Source organism: Mus caroli, chromosome 1 (assembly GCF_900094665.2).
Source record: "Mus caroli chromosome 1, CAROLI_EIJ_v1.1, whole genome shotgun sequence".
Classification (NCBI taxonomy): Eukaryota; Metazoa; Chordata; class Mammalia; order Rodentia; family Muridae; genus Mus; species Mus caroli.
The window spans coordinates 53,876,340-53,892,127 of NC_034570.1; the positions used below are offsets into that span (position 1 = coordinate 53,876,340).

Sequence of the window (15,788 nt, forward strand, 5' to 3'; positions counted from 1 at the left end):
AAAACCTCAAAAATGTTTTTTGAGACAGGCTCTCACTATACAACTTAGTCTGGCCTGGAACTCACTATGTAGACCAGGCTGGCCTCAGATGCCCAGATCTGCTTCCTCTGCCTCCCAAGTGCTGAGATTAAAACTATGTGCCACTATGTCTGACTCTATTTTGGGGTGTGTGTGTGTGTGTGTGTGCTAGCTCAGGCCATAGAATGGCTTGCATGTGGATGTGAGAAGACAACTTTTTGGAGTCACTTCTGTCCTACCTTCACATGAATTCTGGGATCAACCACAGTCTTCAGATGTGTGTGGCAAATGCTTTTACCCACTGAGCCATCTTGTTGGCCTCTTTTGTCTAGTTTTTAAGCCCAAAAGATTCTTTTCTGCCTAGTCATCAACTCCATAACATAAGTCTCAGGTGAAGAAATACTTCCTCAAACAGGTCTCTCCTGTTGAGTCCTTCTAAGGTAGACCAGTGATGTTGCTCATGTTGTTTCTTCTTGCTCGAAGACAACATAATGAACATACACAAAGGTAACCCCCAAATTTACATCCTGTATTATGTGCAACTTTTAAAAATATTTATTTATTTATATATATATTATATGTAAGTACACTGTAGCTGCCTTCAGACACTCCAGAAGAGGGCATCAGATTTCGTTACGGATGGTTGTGAGCCACCATGTGGTTGCTGGGATTTGAACTCAGGACCTTTGGAAGAGCAGTTGGCACTCTTAACTGCTGAGCCATCTCACCAGCCCATGTAGTTTTTTCCTTTTGAGCGTGTATAGAATATGGGATTTGGCTATGACAGACTGGAACACAAGACTTTAATCTTTGTTGAATAAATGAGGTGTCATGTTGTGAGAATGCCCATCTAAACTGTGCCCATACTCCCGACTCATAGAATTGGGAGATGATCAATATGTACTGTTCTGAGCTGCTATATATGTGATCTGGCCATAGAAAGTGAACACCAGTATGTAACTTAAAGGAAAGAATGAAAATATAACTCCCTCTTTCATTGCAATATCTCTAGAACTTAGGATACTGAATAGCAAATGTTTCTTGATTCTATAAATGGATGAGTGGATGGGTAGATCCACAAGATGGGACTGGATTCTAGGAATGTGACTAGTGACCTTAAGGTAAGTAATAATACTTTCAAAGGTCTACTGGGTAGGTGTACACATGATTAAAGGACTTCAGAAAATAGTGCTTCCTTTTAAGCTTTCTTTCACCTTGTTTTGTTTATATATATAAATATATATATATGATTTATTTATTGTTATATAATAGTATACTGTAGCTGTCTTCAGACACACCAGAAGAGGGCATCAGTTCTCCTTATGGATGGTTGTGAGCCACCATGTGGTTGCTGGGATTTGAACTCAGGACCTTTGGAAGAGCAGTCAGTGCTCTTAACCGCTGAGCCATCTCTCCAGCCCTTGTTTTGTTTTTTAACTACAAACCTCAGGAAAAGATTTAACAATGGGAGGATGGTGGTGCATGATTTTAGTCCCAGAGTTTGGGAGGCAGAGGTAGGCAGATCTCTGAGTTCAGGGCCAGCTTAGTCTGCAGAGTGAGTTCCAGAACAACCTGAGCTACAAACCCTGTCTGGAAAAAAAAAAAGAAAGAAAGAAAGAAAGAAAAGAACAAAAAGTTCTATGTAGAAAGAATCTCTTGAGTACTGTATGGAAGCATTACCTGTCAATAAATCTGATGGCCAATGAGCTGAGGCAGGAAATAGGTAGAACATCCTGTAAGGAGAGAGAAACTCTGAGAGGTTCACCCTGAACACTGATAGAGACAGTTGCATGTAAATGAGGAGGGGTAACTAGCCATGTGGCCTCTTTTTTTGTTTGTTTTTTCGAGACAGGGTTTCTCTGTATAGCCTTGGCTGTCCTGGAACTCACTTTGTAGACCAGACTGGCCTGGAACTCAGAAATCCGCCTGCCTCTGCCTCCTGAGTGCTGGGATTAAAGGCGTGCCATGTGGCACTCTTAGAATAGAATAAACAGAATAATTAAGTTATTAGCTAGTTGGGGGAACAAGCCAAAGTTTATGGTCTAGACACTTTTTATAAGTAATTAGTCTTAGAGTCCTTATTTTGGGATGTTGGGCACAGGTGGAAAAACCCTTGGATGTAGTCCTGTATCTTTTCTTTGAGCAGTAGAACATTTTTGGCATCAGTAGGGAATAGATCTATGTCACTAGAGAAGTCCAGAATACATCAAGTAGATTGTGGAAGAAAGGGACTGGTGAAATGGCTCAGTGGGTAAAGGTACTTGCTGTATAATCCATATAAGAACCCTGGAACTTTCCCTTACCCCAGCAATAATACATTTAAAAAAATTGTGGAAAATTGAAGTCTTCTTTGGAGAATTTCTTTCTTGTGGGGAGCTGGGCTGGGCATGGGTGTGAGAAAGGGTTTCTCTGTGGAGCTCTGGCTGTCTTGGAATTTATAGACTAGGCTGGATTAGAACTCAGGGATCTGCCTCTGCCTCCCAAGTGCTGGGATTAAAGGCGTGCACCACCACTGGCTGGCTTTAAATCCTAAAATTTCTAAGGTTTTTAAAATTTAATTTAATTTAATTTAATTTGAAGATTTGAGAGTGTGCATCTATGTGAAGGTATGGCCACATGAGTGAGCAAGTCCCCTTGGAGGTTAAAAGAGGGTGTGTCTCTTAAACTTGTGTTTTCAGAAGCTTGTGAGCACCTGATGTGGATGCTGGGATGCAAACTCTAGTCCTCCTGAGTGAGCTGCAATGGCCCTTAGCACCTGAGACATCTTTCTAGCCCTAAACAGCCTTACTTTCTGCTATTCTGACCTGGATAGACATTTCAGTGCCAAACATTTGGTATTTGCACTGTTTTTCTTTCTTTTCTCTTTCTTTCTTTCTTTCTTTCTTTCTTTCTTTCTTTCTTTCTTTCTTTCCTTTCTCTCTTTCTTCCTTTCTTTTTTTAATGATTGTGCCATTTATACTTAGAAGAATTTAGTATTTCTGAGCTCTGTCAACTCTGATATGTCTTCATTGGTAGAACATAAACTCTGAATTCTCTTTGGACTTTAGTTCTAGATCTAATAATCTGTTTAAGTCAGGTCAGTTGGTTTATGCCTATAGTCACAGCAGTGAAGAGGCAGGATCAAGGCAGTCAGGGCTGTATATTGGGACTGTATCTCAATTAAAATTCCCAACTAATGTCCTCTCCTAATCTGGGCCTGGCTTTTTGTCAGTTCTCTAATTCAAAGGAAAGACAGACTCCATGAAGGACCATAATACACAATGAGGATACATCAGATTTTCAGATGGTGTTGGTTTGTCTACCTGGATTTTTGTGTTGTATCCCTCCATTCCTTGATTCCTTACCTCCAAGTTTCCCCGTATATTAGGATACCTTACTTGTTGGGCTTTTGATGTCTGGAGTACTAGAGATTATCCCTCGGACATGTGGATGATGCTAGAGCTTTTCTCAGTACTCAGGGGTCCTCCTCTAGTAAAGTATTTCCTACTCTCCTGAAGTTAGATTTGGCTACGTGACTTCACTGGCTAATAAAATGGGAATTGCTTCTGGTAGAAGATATTTGTCTATTTTTAAACCAGACAGACCCCTGGGTGGCAGTTGTGAATTCTTTTAAACCCAACACATGGGAGGCAGAGGTAGGCAGATCTCTGTAAGTTCGAGGCCAGCCTAGTCAACAAAGTAAGCTCCAGCACAGCCAAGGATACACAGAAAAACCCTGTCTCAAGAAAACCAAGCAATTAAAATCTTACAATCCCTACTCTGGCAATCCTGAAAAATCCTGAAAGTCTATGTCTTTTTTTTTTTTTTTTTTGCTTTTCGAGACAGGGTTTCTCTGTGTAGCCCTGGCTGTCCTGGAACTCACTTTGTAGACCAAGCTGGCCTCGAACTCAGAAATCTGCCTGCTTCTGCCTCCCAAGTACTGGGATTAAAGGTGTACACAGACGCCACTGCCACCATCACCACCCAGCGACCTCAGGGACTGCATCAAAGAACATGTCGCTATGTTGAGTTCCTAAATACACATGACACATTCTTTCTCCAAACATTCAAAGTCCGGGTAACTGACAGTTCTCAGGTGGGTTCTTCTTTGAGGGTTTTTCTTGGCTCAAGTTACCTTCCAACCCATTGGTGTTCTACTACATTTTAGGACAATGAAAGGCCTATCCCAAAGCCCCTGACTGAAGCCTCAGTTGCAACTATGTTACACTCTATCCCATACTCTCTAGTCCTGCCTTCCTTGGTCCTATAGAGATATTCTTAAATTGCATACAAACCCCATGATAGGCCCACTAATGCCTATCCTATCAAACACAAAACAGGATGAATAAATTTTTGCCTCAATAAGTTAATGATCAGGATTTGTGGGATGTTATTATAATGTAGCCCCTCCTGATCACCAGAGACCACACCAGATCACTCTGCACTCACAGTTCTGTTTTCACCAGAATTAGACTAGGATTGCCTGTCTTGTGTAGAAGATAAGTTATTGCTAAGTTTTAATTCTTCTAAATGTTCTTTCTCACTGGGAATAGTCACATCTCAACTGTAAAGGCAACAGAAAAGGAACGAGTGCTGCGTGCAAATCGAGGTCTGCTGATGAATTATTCCAGCTAAGTTAGTGGCATGAACTTTTTCCACATGAATTTCCTAAGACTTCTTTCTGACATAATTTATTTCACATTTGTAACATGTATAAGGGTACTTAATGTTTCTTAGGAAATTTTTATGCAAATAATAATTGAATAATAAAGTACTTGACCTCAATTTGAGGAAGAAAAATTGTATTTCACCAGCTAATAAACTTCCCGTACCTTCAACATCTGTCATTTCTTTGACAACTAGATCTCATGTCTTGAAAGCTAAATGTGAAAACAATACCAGATTCTTACTTTAGGCCTTTTAGGCAAAACAAAATATGGTATTCAAGCTAAAGAGTTAATGCATATGCTCCTTATTTTTCAAAGGGTATTTTATTATATATATATATATCTGCCTGAAGGATAAACAGTATAAAAGTATTTCAGCTAAAAAAGGGCCCTGGGCAGATATTACCACAACTCTTAATTATAGTAGATATTTACTATGATAACAGAAACCAGTTTAAGGAATGTGATTTATTAACATCACGTTCAGATAAAGAGATAAAAGGAGGCTTGAATAAGCAAGCGAACAGTAAGGCTTGAGGAGTGTGTTTATGAATGTATCCTGGAACTGCCCTTAGCCACAATGAAAGACCGGCAAAACCAGCCTTCAGAACAACCTTTCTGCCTAGTAGAAGGGAGGGCTAGACTTCACCTCTTAAGATCGCCCTCCCACGCAAATTTTCCACCTCGCAGTTAAAGAATTAAACCCAGACTTCCGATCATGGCGCCAAGCACGTCATCTTCTCCCCTCTCCCCTAGCAAAAATCCCACCCAAGTTGGCTGACCCTGTAGGGGATCCCTTCCCTATCCTGGTTGCCTGAATCAAGCCAAATTGAGATTTTTTTTTTTTTAAAAGAGGTTTAAAGTGGTTAGGAAACTGCAGTGCAGGCGGGACTGTCTCCATTCGATGAGTGAGGAGCTAGGACCCCACTCCATACCCAGAAGCAACTACACTGCGTCGCAGTTCTCCTTTAACAGGCCCTGCAAAGACCCTCGGGCCTTTGTGAATAAAACCCTCCCCGGGAGAGGTGCGGGCGGAGCAGGAGACGCGCACGCACAGCAGGCCGGCGTGTGCGGTCTTAAGTTTTCTCTCCGGTCTCGCGTGCTCGCAATTGCTCAGCAGCCTTGTCATCCAAGAGGGCCCGGGGGATGGCTGTTCGAGGAAAGCCCGACCCAGACTAGCGCACACACGTCAGTTTCGCGGTCTTCATGACTGAAGCAGGAGGCTTTTGTTTGGGCCGCGACGAGAGGGGGACCCGACGAGGCCCGGGTCTCGGCTTCTGGGAAAGGCGGCTCGGTCGGGATTCTCAGGGAAACCGAGGAGGATGCGCCCGCCGCCACCAACGACGGCTTGCCTTCGAGGCTTCTCGCCCACCTTCCCGGGTAGCCTTTACCTATGTTAAACAAAAGACTGTGGCCGCCCTCCCTGACACGCTTGCACAGATCGCACGGCGTCCACGTGCCGAGCGTTCGCCTGTGTGAGGAAAGGGACCTAGGCTGCCCACCCCACGACAACCCTTCCCGGCCCCGGGCGCCCCGGCGAGAAACGCCGCGCGAGGGCCTCACTCTTCAGCAAGCCTGGGAGTGAGGGGCGGGGCCGGGCGGGGCCGCGGGCGCGCAGGCGCAGTGCGGCTCAGTGGCGCCGCCGCCGCCGCTGCCGCCGCCCGCGCTGCACCACAGGCCCGAGACAGACAGGGGTCGGCTGGAGAGCCGGAGACTGAGAGGAGGCGGCGGCGGGGGCGGGGCGACTCCGGTGACCGGGAGCGCCTCAGACTGGCAGCTGCGGCGACTCCCCCCTTTGTGTCTGGTCTGCTCGGAACCGCTGGAGGTGCTTCCCGGAGGGGCTCAGGGTGTTTCGCAAGCTCAGCTGCCCACCCCCTTCCTCCGCCACCTACGTCCGTCTTCCCGCCGCCCCCCGCCCTCGGTCCGCGACGCCCGAGCTCCGCCCGGAGCCCAGAGCTGCGGAGAACGAGGCGGCGGCGGCGGCGGCGGCGGCAGAGACAGCGGCGGCGGCTTTCTCCAGAGGGGCTGTGATTCGCTCCCGCAAGCCATCGACGGGAGGAGACCGGGCTTTCATGGTGGAATTTACTTCAGGCAAGAGCGAGGGGCTGGAGTAGCCGAGAGCGAGGCCGCGGGCGGAGCGCCCTCGAAGGGCCAGCCCCGCACCTCCCCGCGTGTCGCTCGCCCGGGCTCGCCGCGCTGCCGCGACCCTCCCCTCCCCCGCGCCCCGAGGCCCGGCCTGCGCGACCCTCGCGCGATTGTTCCGAGGAAGCTGTGGGCTCGCCCATGGAAGCAGGCACCTTTTTCGACCCAGTCGGTGGGAAGGATTTGTTGATGTCGAAATCCGAGTGAAGGAAGCAACGAAGCGAAACTTTAAAAGGAACCCCACTGTCCTCCGAGTCCGGAGCGATGCTACTCGGGCGGCCGGGCGCCGCTGCCTGCCCCGCTTCGCCCTTCCCAGCGGTCGGAAACTTGTTCTGATCCTCAGTGCTCCCATCGAGTCCCCGCCCTCCACCCCCCGGCACTCTGGATATGTTTTCTCCCAGATCTGGGTATTTTTTTGATATCGTGAAACTACGAGGGAAATAATTGCAGGGGTTTCTTCTGGGCTCCCTGCGTCTTCCCCATGGACATGCCTTCAATTTGGGGAGCCGAGGCACTCCGTCCTAGGCGAATGAAGCCCCCCAGCCACGAGGGAGCGAAATGAAGGGGAATTCTGCAGTGGAATGAGAGCTCTACTAGCTAGGTCCTCGCATCTGCCATTTGTCCTTTCAAACTGCATTGTAATCCGGGCAGGATAAATCAGACGAAGAGCAGCCTCCTAGCCGGATTTCTCCGCCCGAATTTACTTTCCAGATTTCTTTTCTTTGCCCTCCTGCTTCTTGGCTGGCCCAGGGATGACTTCCTCGCTGCATCGGCCCTTTCGGGTGCCCTGGCTGCTATGGGCCGTCCTGCTGGTCAGCACTACGGCTGGTGAGTAGCCCTAGGTGGCATGTCCCAGCTCCTACCCCAGTGGGTGGCGAGGGAGAGAGCCTGCAGAGGCCGAGGCCTGTGCTCTCCCCTCGCAACGTGCTCTCGGATCCGGGTGGAGGAGCCAGCCAGGGAAATCACCTTCGGTGTTTGCGTGTTGTTTCCCGTCCCTACTCCCGTATTCCCTGACCCCTCCCCCACGGGGGGAAAAAGACATATTGGGTGTGGTATCTTGACATTTTTAGCTGTGAGGTAATGCAAGGATTAAAAATAATATTTTAATCACTAGTGAACTATTAGATTTTTGGAGATAAAGGTGGTTTTTTTACTTTGATGGAAAGCAGCAGATTTGGCTTACAATAAAAAGAACAACTAGACACACACTTGATTGAACCTTATTTTTACATTTAGATTACTCTTTGGGAATCCACGTTACTTTTCGTTATTTAAAAATGTTACCTGAAAAAAAAATGTTACCTGATGAATAGAATAAATGTTGAGGAAGTCACTGTGTGAGAATCTTGATACAGTGTTTAATAACACTGTTGATGTCATCATTAATATTGTTTTGCTCCCAAGAATCTTAACTATTCTCTGTCTTTTTATCCTGGATATTCTTAACTTTGTATCCCTTTGGAATTCCTGTTGGGCACAGAAGTGTTTTTGATAACTTTTCTATTAGTCATCTGGCGTCTGTTGGTTTTCCTGTCATTGAGACAACTTTGACCTCACATCAGACTTCGAGGAGATTTGACTCCTGAAAGTTCTTTGACATTTTCCTAACGTGTGAAAGGAAATGCTACTCCCCTTTCCTTTGGCCATTTCCTCTTTACTTCTCAGTCGCCTTGAGAAAAAAACAACTCATATTCTCATTGCAGTTATTTTCAAGCAACAGTCTTCTGTGATTTGCTTTTAGAAAATTTCAGGAATGAATTCTTAAATTAGTCACATGAAGTATGCGTTTAAAACTGAGTACACAAAGTAATGGTTTTACAATTTTTTAAAAAGTAATTTTCACATTCAGTGAATTCTTCATTACTGTATTAGACATAGAGATTATTTGTTTTAATTTACATTTTAGATGTCTGTTCTGGGAAAATACTGAAAGAAAATTTGAAGTTCCCTTTTGTGAATTTGATACTATTATCTATTGTTGATATGTAGTATTTTATATTTTTAGTTATGAGTGTAGTCTTTAATGGCAAAGCCATTTCTCAAGCCTCATTATATTTAGAATTTTAATAATGAATCTATGTATTGTTAAAAATCATTGGAAAATATGATTTGATTACATATTGAAACTTGACATTTTAATATTTTCGATTGTTTCAATTATCTTTGAAGCAAAACCGAACACATTTTTTCCAAATTTCCTTGTTAGCTGTTTAAATTCTCTAACCACAAATCATGTGGTTCCTGCAAAATATGAAAAGAGTAAAAATGGCCTTGACACGTAAGCAGTCATTCGGCAAGCAGAAGCCCAAGAACATTTTGTTTTAAAATTTTGATCATTTTAGAATCTTTAGAATGCAGATTCTCATTTATAGTGTTGTGCTGATAAAAATCAGAAAAAAACCCACAAAAACCAAAACCCATTGATTTCAAAACAATTATTTAGTAAATGGATTTATTTTGTCTTCTTTTTAAAAGGGTTATATTTAAAGAATCCTTGTATAAAAGTGAGCTTAGTTCGTCTCCCCCCCGCCCTGGGGTTACATATGATGGCATCCTTGAAGCTGGATTTCAGAGCAGTAGTAGTAGTAGCTGAGTCAGGCCTCTTGACAATTCAGCGTTTTAGGTTTTTATTATTATTTTCCTTTTACAGCAAGGGAGAGAGAATTAACTACAAAACTTTAAGTAACTCATCACATAGTAAATTGTGGAGCCAGGATTAAAACCTGTATCTTTCCCTTCCTCCTTGGTGTTAACAACAGCAGCAGAGCCAGCAACAACTTCCTCTCCTTGTAACTGGAACATGAGATAGAGCAATGCTTTTGCCAGGTTAACTTTGAAAGGAGGCTTGGATATTTATAAACTAGTGGTGTAGGTACTGATCATGCACTGCCATGGTTCTGAACATGTAAAAACCTTGTCTAACAGGTGGATCTCTATGAGTTCAAGGTCAGCCTGGTCTCCCTAGTGAGTGCTAAGACAGCCAGGGCTACATAGAGAAACCTTGTTACAGAAAAAAGACAGAAGAAAACTTTGCCCAGTAGTGGCTTATCTAGTGCAGCTTCACTAATTACAAAGTGAGTAGGGAGGGGCTGTGTAGATTTGGGGTATACTGATGAAGTGATGGAACTGGTAGGTGCAATTGATGTAATTGAATAGGAGAAAAAATATTGCAAGACTAATAAATATTATGTCATTCTTTGGGATCCTGGATATGTTATCTTTGGTGGTGGTGGTGTTTTAGGGCAGTGTGTCCTGCATCTCTGTGTAGTCTAGTTGGATGCAAGCTCTTGGCAGTTCTCCTGCCTCAGCCTCCCATGCACTGGGGTTACAAGTGTGAGCTACCAAGTCAGCTTTACTAAATATATAATTTCTTTTCAGATGATTTTAATCTCTTTTACTCTGATTTAAGTTTTGGACTCCCTAATTCTAAGAACAGTTGATATGCAAATAATTGGAATTTGTTAGAAAATAGAGATGTACTTGCTTAAAATAAATTATTTTAATAAAAAATGTGTTAAAGCCGGGTGGTGGTCACGCACACCTTTAATCCCAGCACTTGGGAGGCAGAGGCAGGTGGATTTCTGAGTTCAAGGCCAGCCTGGACTACAAAGTGAGTTCCAGGACAGCCAGGGCTATACAGAGAAACCTTGTCTCGAAAAACCAAAAAAAAAAAAAAAATGTGTTAAATGCACTACCAGCTTTAATAAGGTAATTCAGGCTTGCTTGAGGGTCAGCTTTTGTAATACATCTGAAATAATTCTTTTGTCAATATTTCAGTTTTACCTCTCTTCAGGAATAAAGCTGTCTAAAGTGAGAAAATCATATTTAGCATTATTGAGTGGTGAGTGAATTTTGTCAAGTAGCTAACTGCAAGTTTAGCAGTCTTCATCTGTGTTTCTCAGTGTGGACACTACAAAAGTTACCTGAGTTTCTTGATGAGTATTTTTTTTCTCTGTAGTTTAGTTATACTGAGTTAATTTGTATATAACACACTTTTTTGGGGGGTGGGGAGTTCTTTACCCACAGAGTTTTAAAAGAGATGCATGCTTTATATCATCGGTGCTAACTGAATCTGAGTATGGTGGATGGTCACTTTTTTTTTTTACAAGATTATTTGCAGCCACAAAATCTTCATATCATGTAACAACTATTTATCTTGTTTCATTTGTCTTTTTGTGGGCTCAAATCTGGAGGGAGGGAGAGTAATACCTCCCCTACCCACCTAGGAGCAGTGTGTGTCGAGGCAGTGACAAAGGGCAAGAGGGCAAGCCTAGTTCCACTGGCATATTTGCAGAATCTATTCCTCTAACATTCCATTGTCTTGTCAAGACATAACGCTGCGTGAAAAGACACGATGTATGAAATAGTAGATTTGTGTATAATGAGGCTACATGTAACATATGAAGCATCGTATAATTACAGAGGAATGAAGAATTCAGAATACCAGTCTACTCCAGAGGATTGGGAAGAGGGTACAGAAGGGCATTTCTCTTATTATTTGAATGGAGCTTTGCATGAAAATCTTACAAACTTTGGTTTTTACATCCTGGATTATCACCTGTAGTATTACTGTTAGTGTTGTCTGTGAAATGCAGTGTCTGTCTCCCAGCACTCCGGAGACAGAGGCAAGCGGATCTCTATAAGTTCAAGGCTAGCCTGATCTAAGCAAGCTCCAGGATAGCCAAGGCTAACAGAGAGAAAAGCCCTTCCCTGATGGCAGTGACGATGAAGACAGAAGAGAAGAGAAGAGAAGAGAAGAGAAGAGAAGAGAAGAGAAGAGAAGAGAGAAAAGAGAAAAGAAAAAAGATTTCATATATTTTATAATATTAAGGATTAAATTCAGGGCTTCCTGCATACCAGGCAGATATGCTTAACACTGAGCTATACTCTTTACTGGCTGGTTTTGTGTGTCAACTTGACACAGCTGGAGTTATCACAGATAAAGGAGCTTCAGTTGAGGAAATGTCTCCATGAGATCCAGCTGTAAGGCATTTTCTCAATTAGTGATCTAGTGGGGAAGGGCCCATTGTGGGTGGTGCCATCCCTGGGCTGGTCATCTTGGGTTCTATAAGAATGCAAGCTGCGGAAGGCAGGGTAAGCAAGCAAGCCAGTAAGTAACATCCCTCCATGGCGTCTGCATCAGCTCCTGCTTCCTGACCTGCTTGAGTTCCAGTCCTGATCTCCTTTGGTGATAAACAGCAATGTGGAAGTGTAAGCTGAATAAACTCTTTCCTCCTCAACTTACTTCTTGGTCATGATGTTTGTGCAGGAATAGAAACCCCGACTAAGACAGTTCTCAAGCCTCTTATTTTGAGATTGCTTTGTAATCTGACATATTGCTACATACATAGAGGATGCTTAATAAATAGTGAATGAATTATGAAAAGGAATTGGAGGACTGAAGAGATGGTTCAGAGATTATGAGCTCTTGCTGCACTTGCAGAGAATGTTGTTTTTATCCCCAGCACCCACACATGGTAGCTCATAACAATCTATAACTCCAGTTCCAGAGGATATGACCTCTTCTGGCCTTTGCAGGTACCAGGCACGCACACAGTACACTTAACATACATGTAAACAAAATATTTGTACCCATAAAATCTATGTTTAAAAAATGGAAAGGGCCGGGCAGTGGTGGTGCATGCCTTTAATCTCAGCACTTGGGAGGCAGAGGCAGGAGTATTTATGAATTTGAAGCTAGCCCGGTCTACAGAATGAATTCTAGGACAGCTAGGGCTATACAGAGAAACCCTGTCTATAAAAACCAAAAGAAAACAAAATCCAAAAAAGGAAGGGAATTGGAAGCTACTTCATTTTAGCATAGAGGTTCAAAGACAACTCTGTGGAGCCATTTCTCTCCTTTCACTTTTGTTTGGGTTTTGGGGACTGAATTCAAGTTGCCAGGCTTATTTGGCAAGCACTAAGTCGCCTTGTTTTTTGTTTTTCGAGACAGGGTTTCTCTGTATAGACCTGGCTGTCCTGGAACTCACTTTGTAGACCAAGCTGGCTTCGAACTCAGAAATCCTCTAGCCTCTGCCTCCCAGGTGCTGGGATTAAAGGCATGCGCCATCACCGCCCGGCGCACTAAGTCTTCTTAATGACGTGCTTTTTCTTGGTCTTAAGAATGATACTTTATTTAGTGAGGAGGTCTTTGCTCACTCAGTCTTCTGTTAATTTGCATTTTGGTTTGGTTGGTTTGGTTTGGTTTGTGGTGCTGGAGCTCAGACCCAGGCTCTTGAGTATGATAGTGAAGCACTCTTTTGGCTGTTTTCTCAGTCTTGTTTTTTTTTTTCCACATTTTACTTTTTCCCTACTTCTATCAACACCACAACTTTTTTTGAAAGAAATGTGTATGTGTGTTTTAAAAATTACTTTTAATTTAATTAGCATAGAAAGCAATAGCTTTCCTTGTGGCACTGTCATAAATGTATGTATATGTGTCTTTTATGTTCTCTTTTGTTTATTTTGTGTGAGCTTGGCTCTAAAACCTGGGTCTAAATGATTTAGTCTTTAGTCCTTTCCAAAAGCGATGGAGATGACTTTGAGTAGTATAGCCTTTATTTATTTATTTACACGAGACAAGGTCTCCCTGTAGCTTGGCTGGCTTTGAACTTGTTTTTTATTTATTTATTTATTTATTTATTTATTTATTATATGTAAGTATACTGTAGCTGTCTTCAGACACTCCAGAAGAGGGAGTCAGATCTTGTTACGGATGGTTGTGAGCCACCATGTGGTTGCTGGGATTTGAACTCCGGACCTTCAGAAGAGCAGTCGGGTGCTCTTACCCACTGAGCGATCTCACCAGCCCGGCTTTGAACTTGTTATAGAGCGGAGGCTGGGCAAATGCTGAGGTTGTAAGATAGACTTGTTTTAATATCATTGTTCCTTTTGATCTGTGAGATGGATATGGTAAGACTGCATATAAAATGTATGGATAGTTTGTGTGGAATTGGAAATCTGGTGATAAATGGTAAGATTTTAAAAATTAGTTTTTTGCTTGCATGTTAGTCTGTGTGTCATGTGTGTTCCTGGTGCCTGCAGAAGCTAGAAGAGGGAGTTAGATACCTTGGAGCTGGGTTACAGAGGTTGTGAGTCACCCACCCTGTAGGTGCTGGGAATCAAGCCTAGTCCCCTGGAAGAGCAGCTAGTACTTTTCAACTGTTGAGCTATCTCTCCAAGCCTGACAGAAAGGATTTTATTCTTTTTAAAGTAAGCAGGTATTTTACTAGTATTATAAAATAATGTTATTTTAAACTTTTTTTGATACAGTTATAGTATAAAATATATTAAAAAGAAAGTATGGATTTAATCTATAAAATGAGTATTCCGAAAATAAATTCTTAGGTAAATAATTTGACCTTTGATTTAAGTAATAAAAGTGATCAGAGAAGAAAAAAATGACCAGTTTACCTTCAAAATCTCAGTTAGTTTACATTTTAGTCACAGTTTATCTTTTAAGCTGAATGGATTTTTAATGACTTCTAGTAAGTATGAATTTCTTTTAAGGCTTGGACAGAAAAATTTTAGGACATGTTGCCTTAACCACACTATTCATCTAGAGCATGTGTATGTGCTTGCTTGCTTTTACAGTTAATATAGTGCTCGACAAGAAGTGCTGAGCCTTTCACAGTGTCTGTTTGGATATGCCTGACTGGAGTGGCTAGAAGGGTGGGTAGGGGAGATCTGGAAGGAAGAGCAGGAGTATGCTCTCAGCACACATCTAAGATGCCCCTGTTGGCAGTTCCTTTGTAAACCTGCCCATGCTTGGGTAGGAATCTCATGATGGTGAGATATGACGGGTTAGATTGCATGCTGTTTGAAGCAAGAGTGGGTACTTGGTGGGCTGTTAGAATTTTAGAATTTTTTTCTGTCTTTGATTTCCCTGGGTGCCTTTTTGCTCTTCCTGATTCGCTTTTAAAACACTTCTCCCCTGTCTAGTCCTCAGTAAAGAGCAGTGAACACTTCCAGGTTTCCCTGGCCTAAACTTCTTCCTTTCTGCTCATTCCTAGTGCAGATGCCACCAGATTGATTGACTGACTTTCTTTAGCTTTTTTTTTTTTTTTTTGAAAGGTAGCATCTTGTTCTGTAACCTAGCTGGCCTGTCCCAACCTGGTCTCTTCCTGTCTCAGCCTTTCTAATGCCACACCCAGCTAGCATTATTTTTCTAGTTGCCAAATCTAGCTACTTTTCAGCTTTTTGACTTATTTCTTCTGCTACTTCTCTCCCTTGTGAAGCTCCCTCTTTGCTGTTCCTTGCATGGGCTTTAATTATCTTTGGGAGTAAATGATGCCAAAGTGAAATGCAACCAGGACTGGAAGTTCTGAGTTCCTGCTTAGGGTTACTGCTGGTTGTTTACTTTGGGCAGATTCCCCGGTTTTGGCTTCTGTATCCTCATAGGAATACGATTCCAACTGAATTGAGGGGGATGGCCTGGATGACACTGTACAATGCAGTCTTTTTCCTTATGGGATGAGAAAAGCCAGTGGTCCACATAGTTATTCTTAGATATATAAACATTTTGAATGATATATATGCTTTTTTCCCCCTTTCTCTTATACTGATGATAGTCAAATTCAACTCCTTCTGCATGTTAGGCAAACCCTATCCCATTGAGATACATTATAGAGCCAGTATTTCAAATTTACCGTAGATTGGGGAAATTTTGAGGCATTTCTAAATTATAACAGACCACATTGAGAAAAACATAGTTTAATTAAAAATATGTTTTATGTTGATTGCATGTGTTGAATTAGCCCAACAGAAGTGTAAAGGTGGGCTCTTTAGAGCTGTGCTTTACTGAAAATAGAAGAATGATGCACACCAAATATGTAAGGTGTACTTTACAAATAAAGGACTTTAAATAATAGAAGTTTAGTTAAGATTAGATTTATCGGGCTGGTGAGATGGCTCAGTGGGTAAGAGCACCCGACTGCTCTTCCAAAGGTCCAGAGTTCAAATCCCAGCAACCACATGGTGGCT

General features: G+C 42.8%; 1 protein-coding gene across 2 annotated transcripts in view; it reads left to right on the forward strand.

The window, feature by feature from the left end:
• The first annotated feature begins 6,365 nt into the window (after positions 1–6,365).
• Positions 6,366–15,788, forward strand: part of Bmpr2 (bone morphogenetic protein receptor type 2) — a 111,242-nt gene continuing 101,819 nt past the window's right edge. Inside the window, exon 1 of one of the 2 annotated variants that reach the window (XM_021157992.2) lies at positions 6,366–7,634. In XM_021157992.2, coding sequence (XP_021013651.1) covers positions 7,559–7,634 — 76 coding nt within the window. In that variant the 5' untranslated portion in view covers positions 6,366–7,558. The remainder of the gene's footprint in view (positions 7,635–15,788) is intronic. The other variant, XM_021157988.2, reaches the window with a different exon arrangement.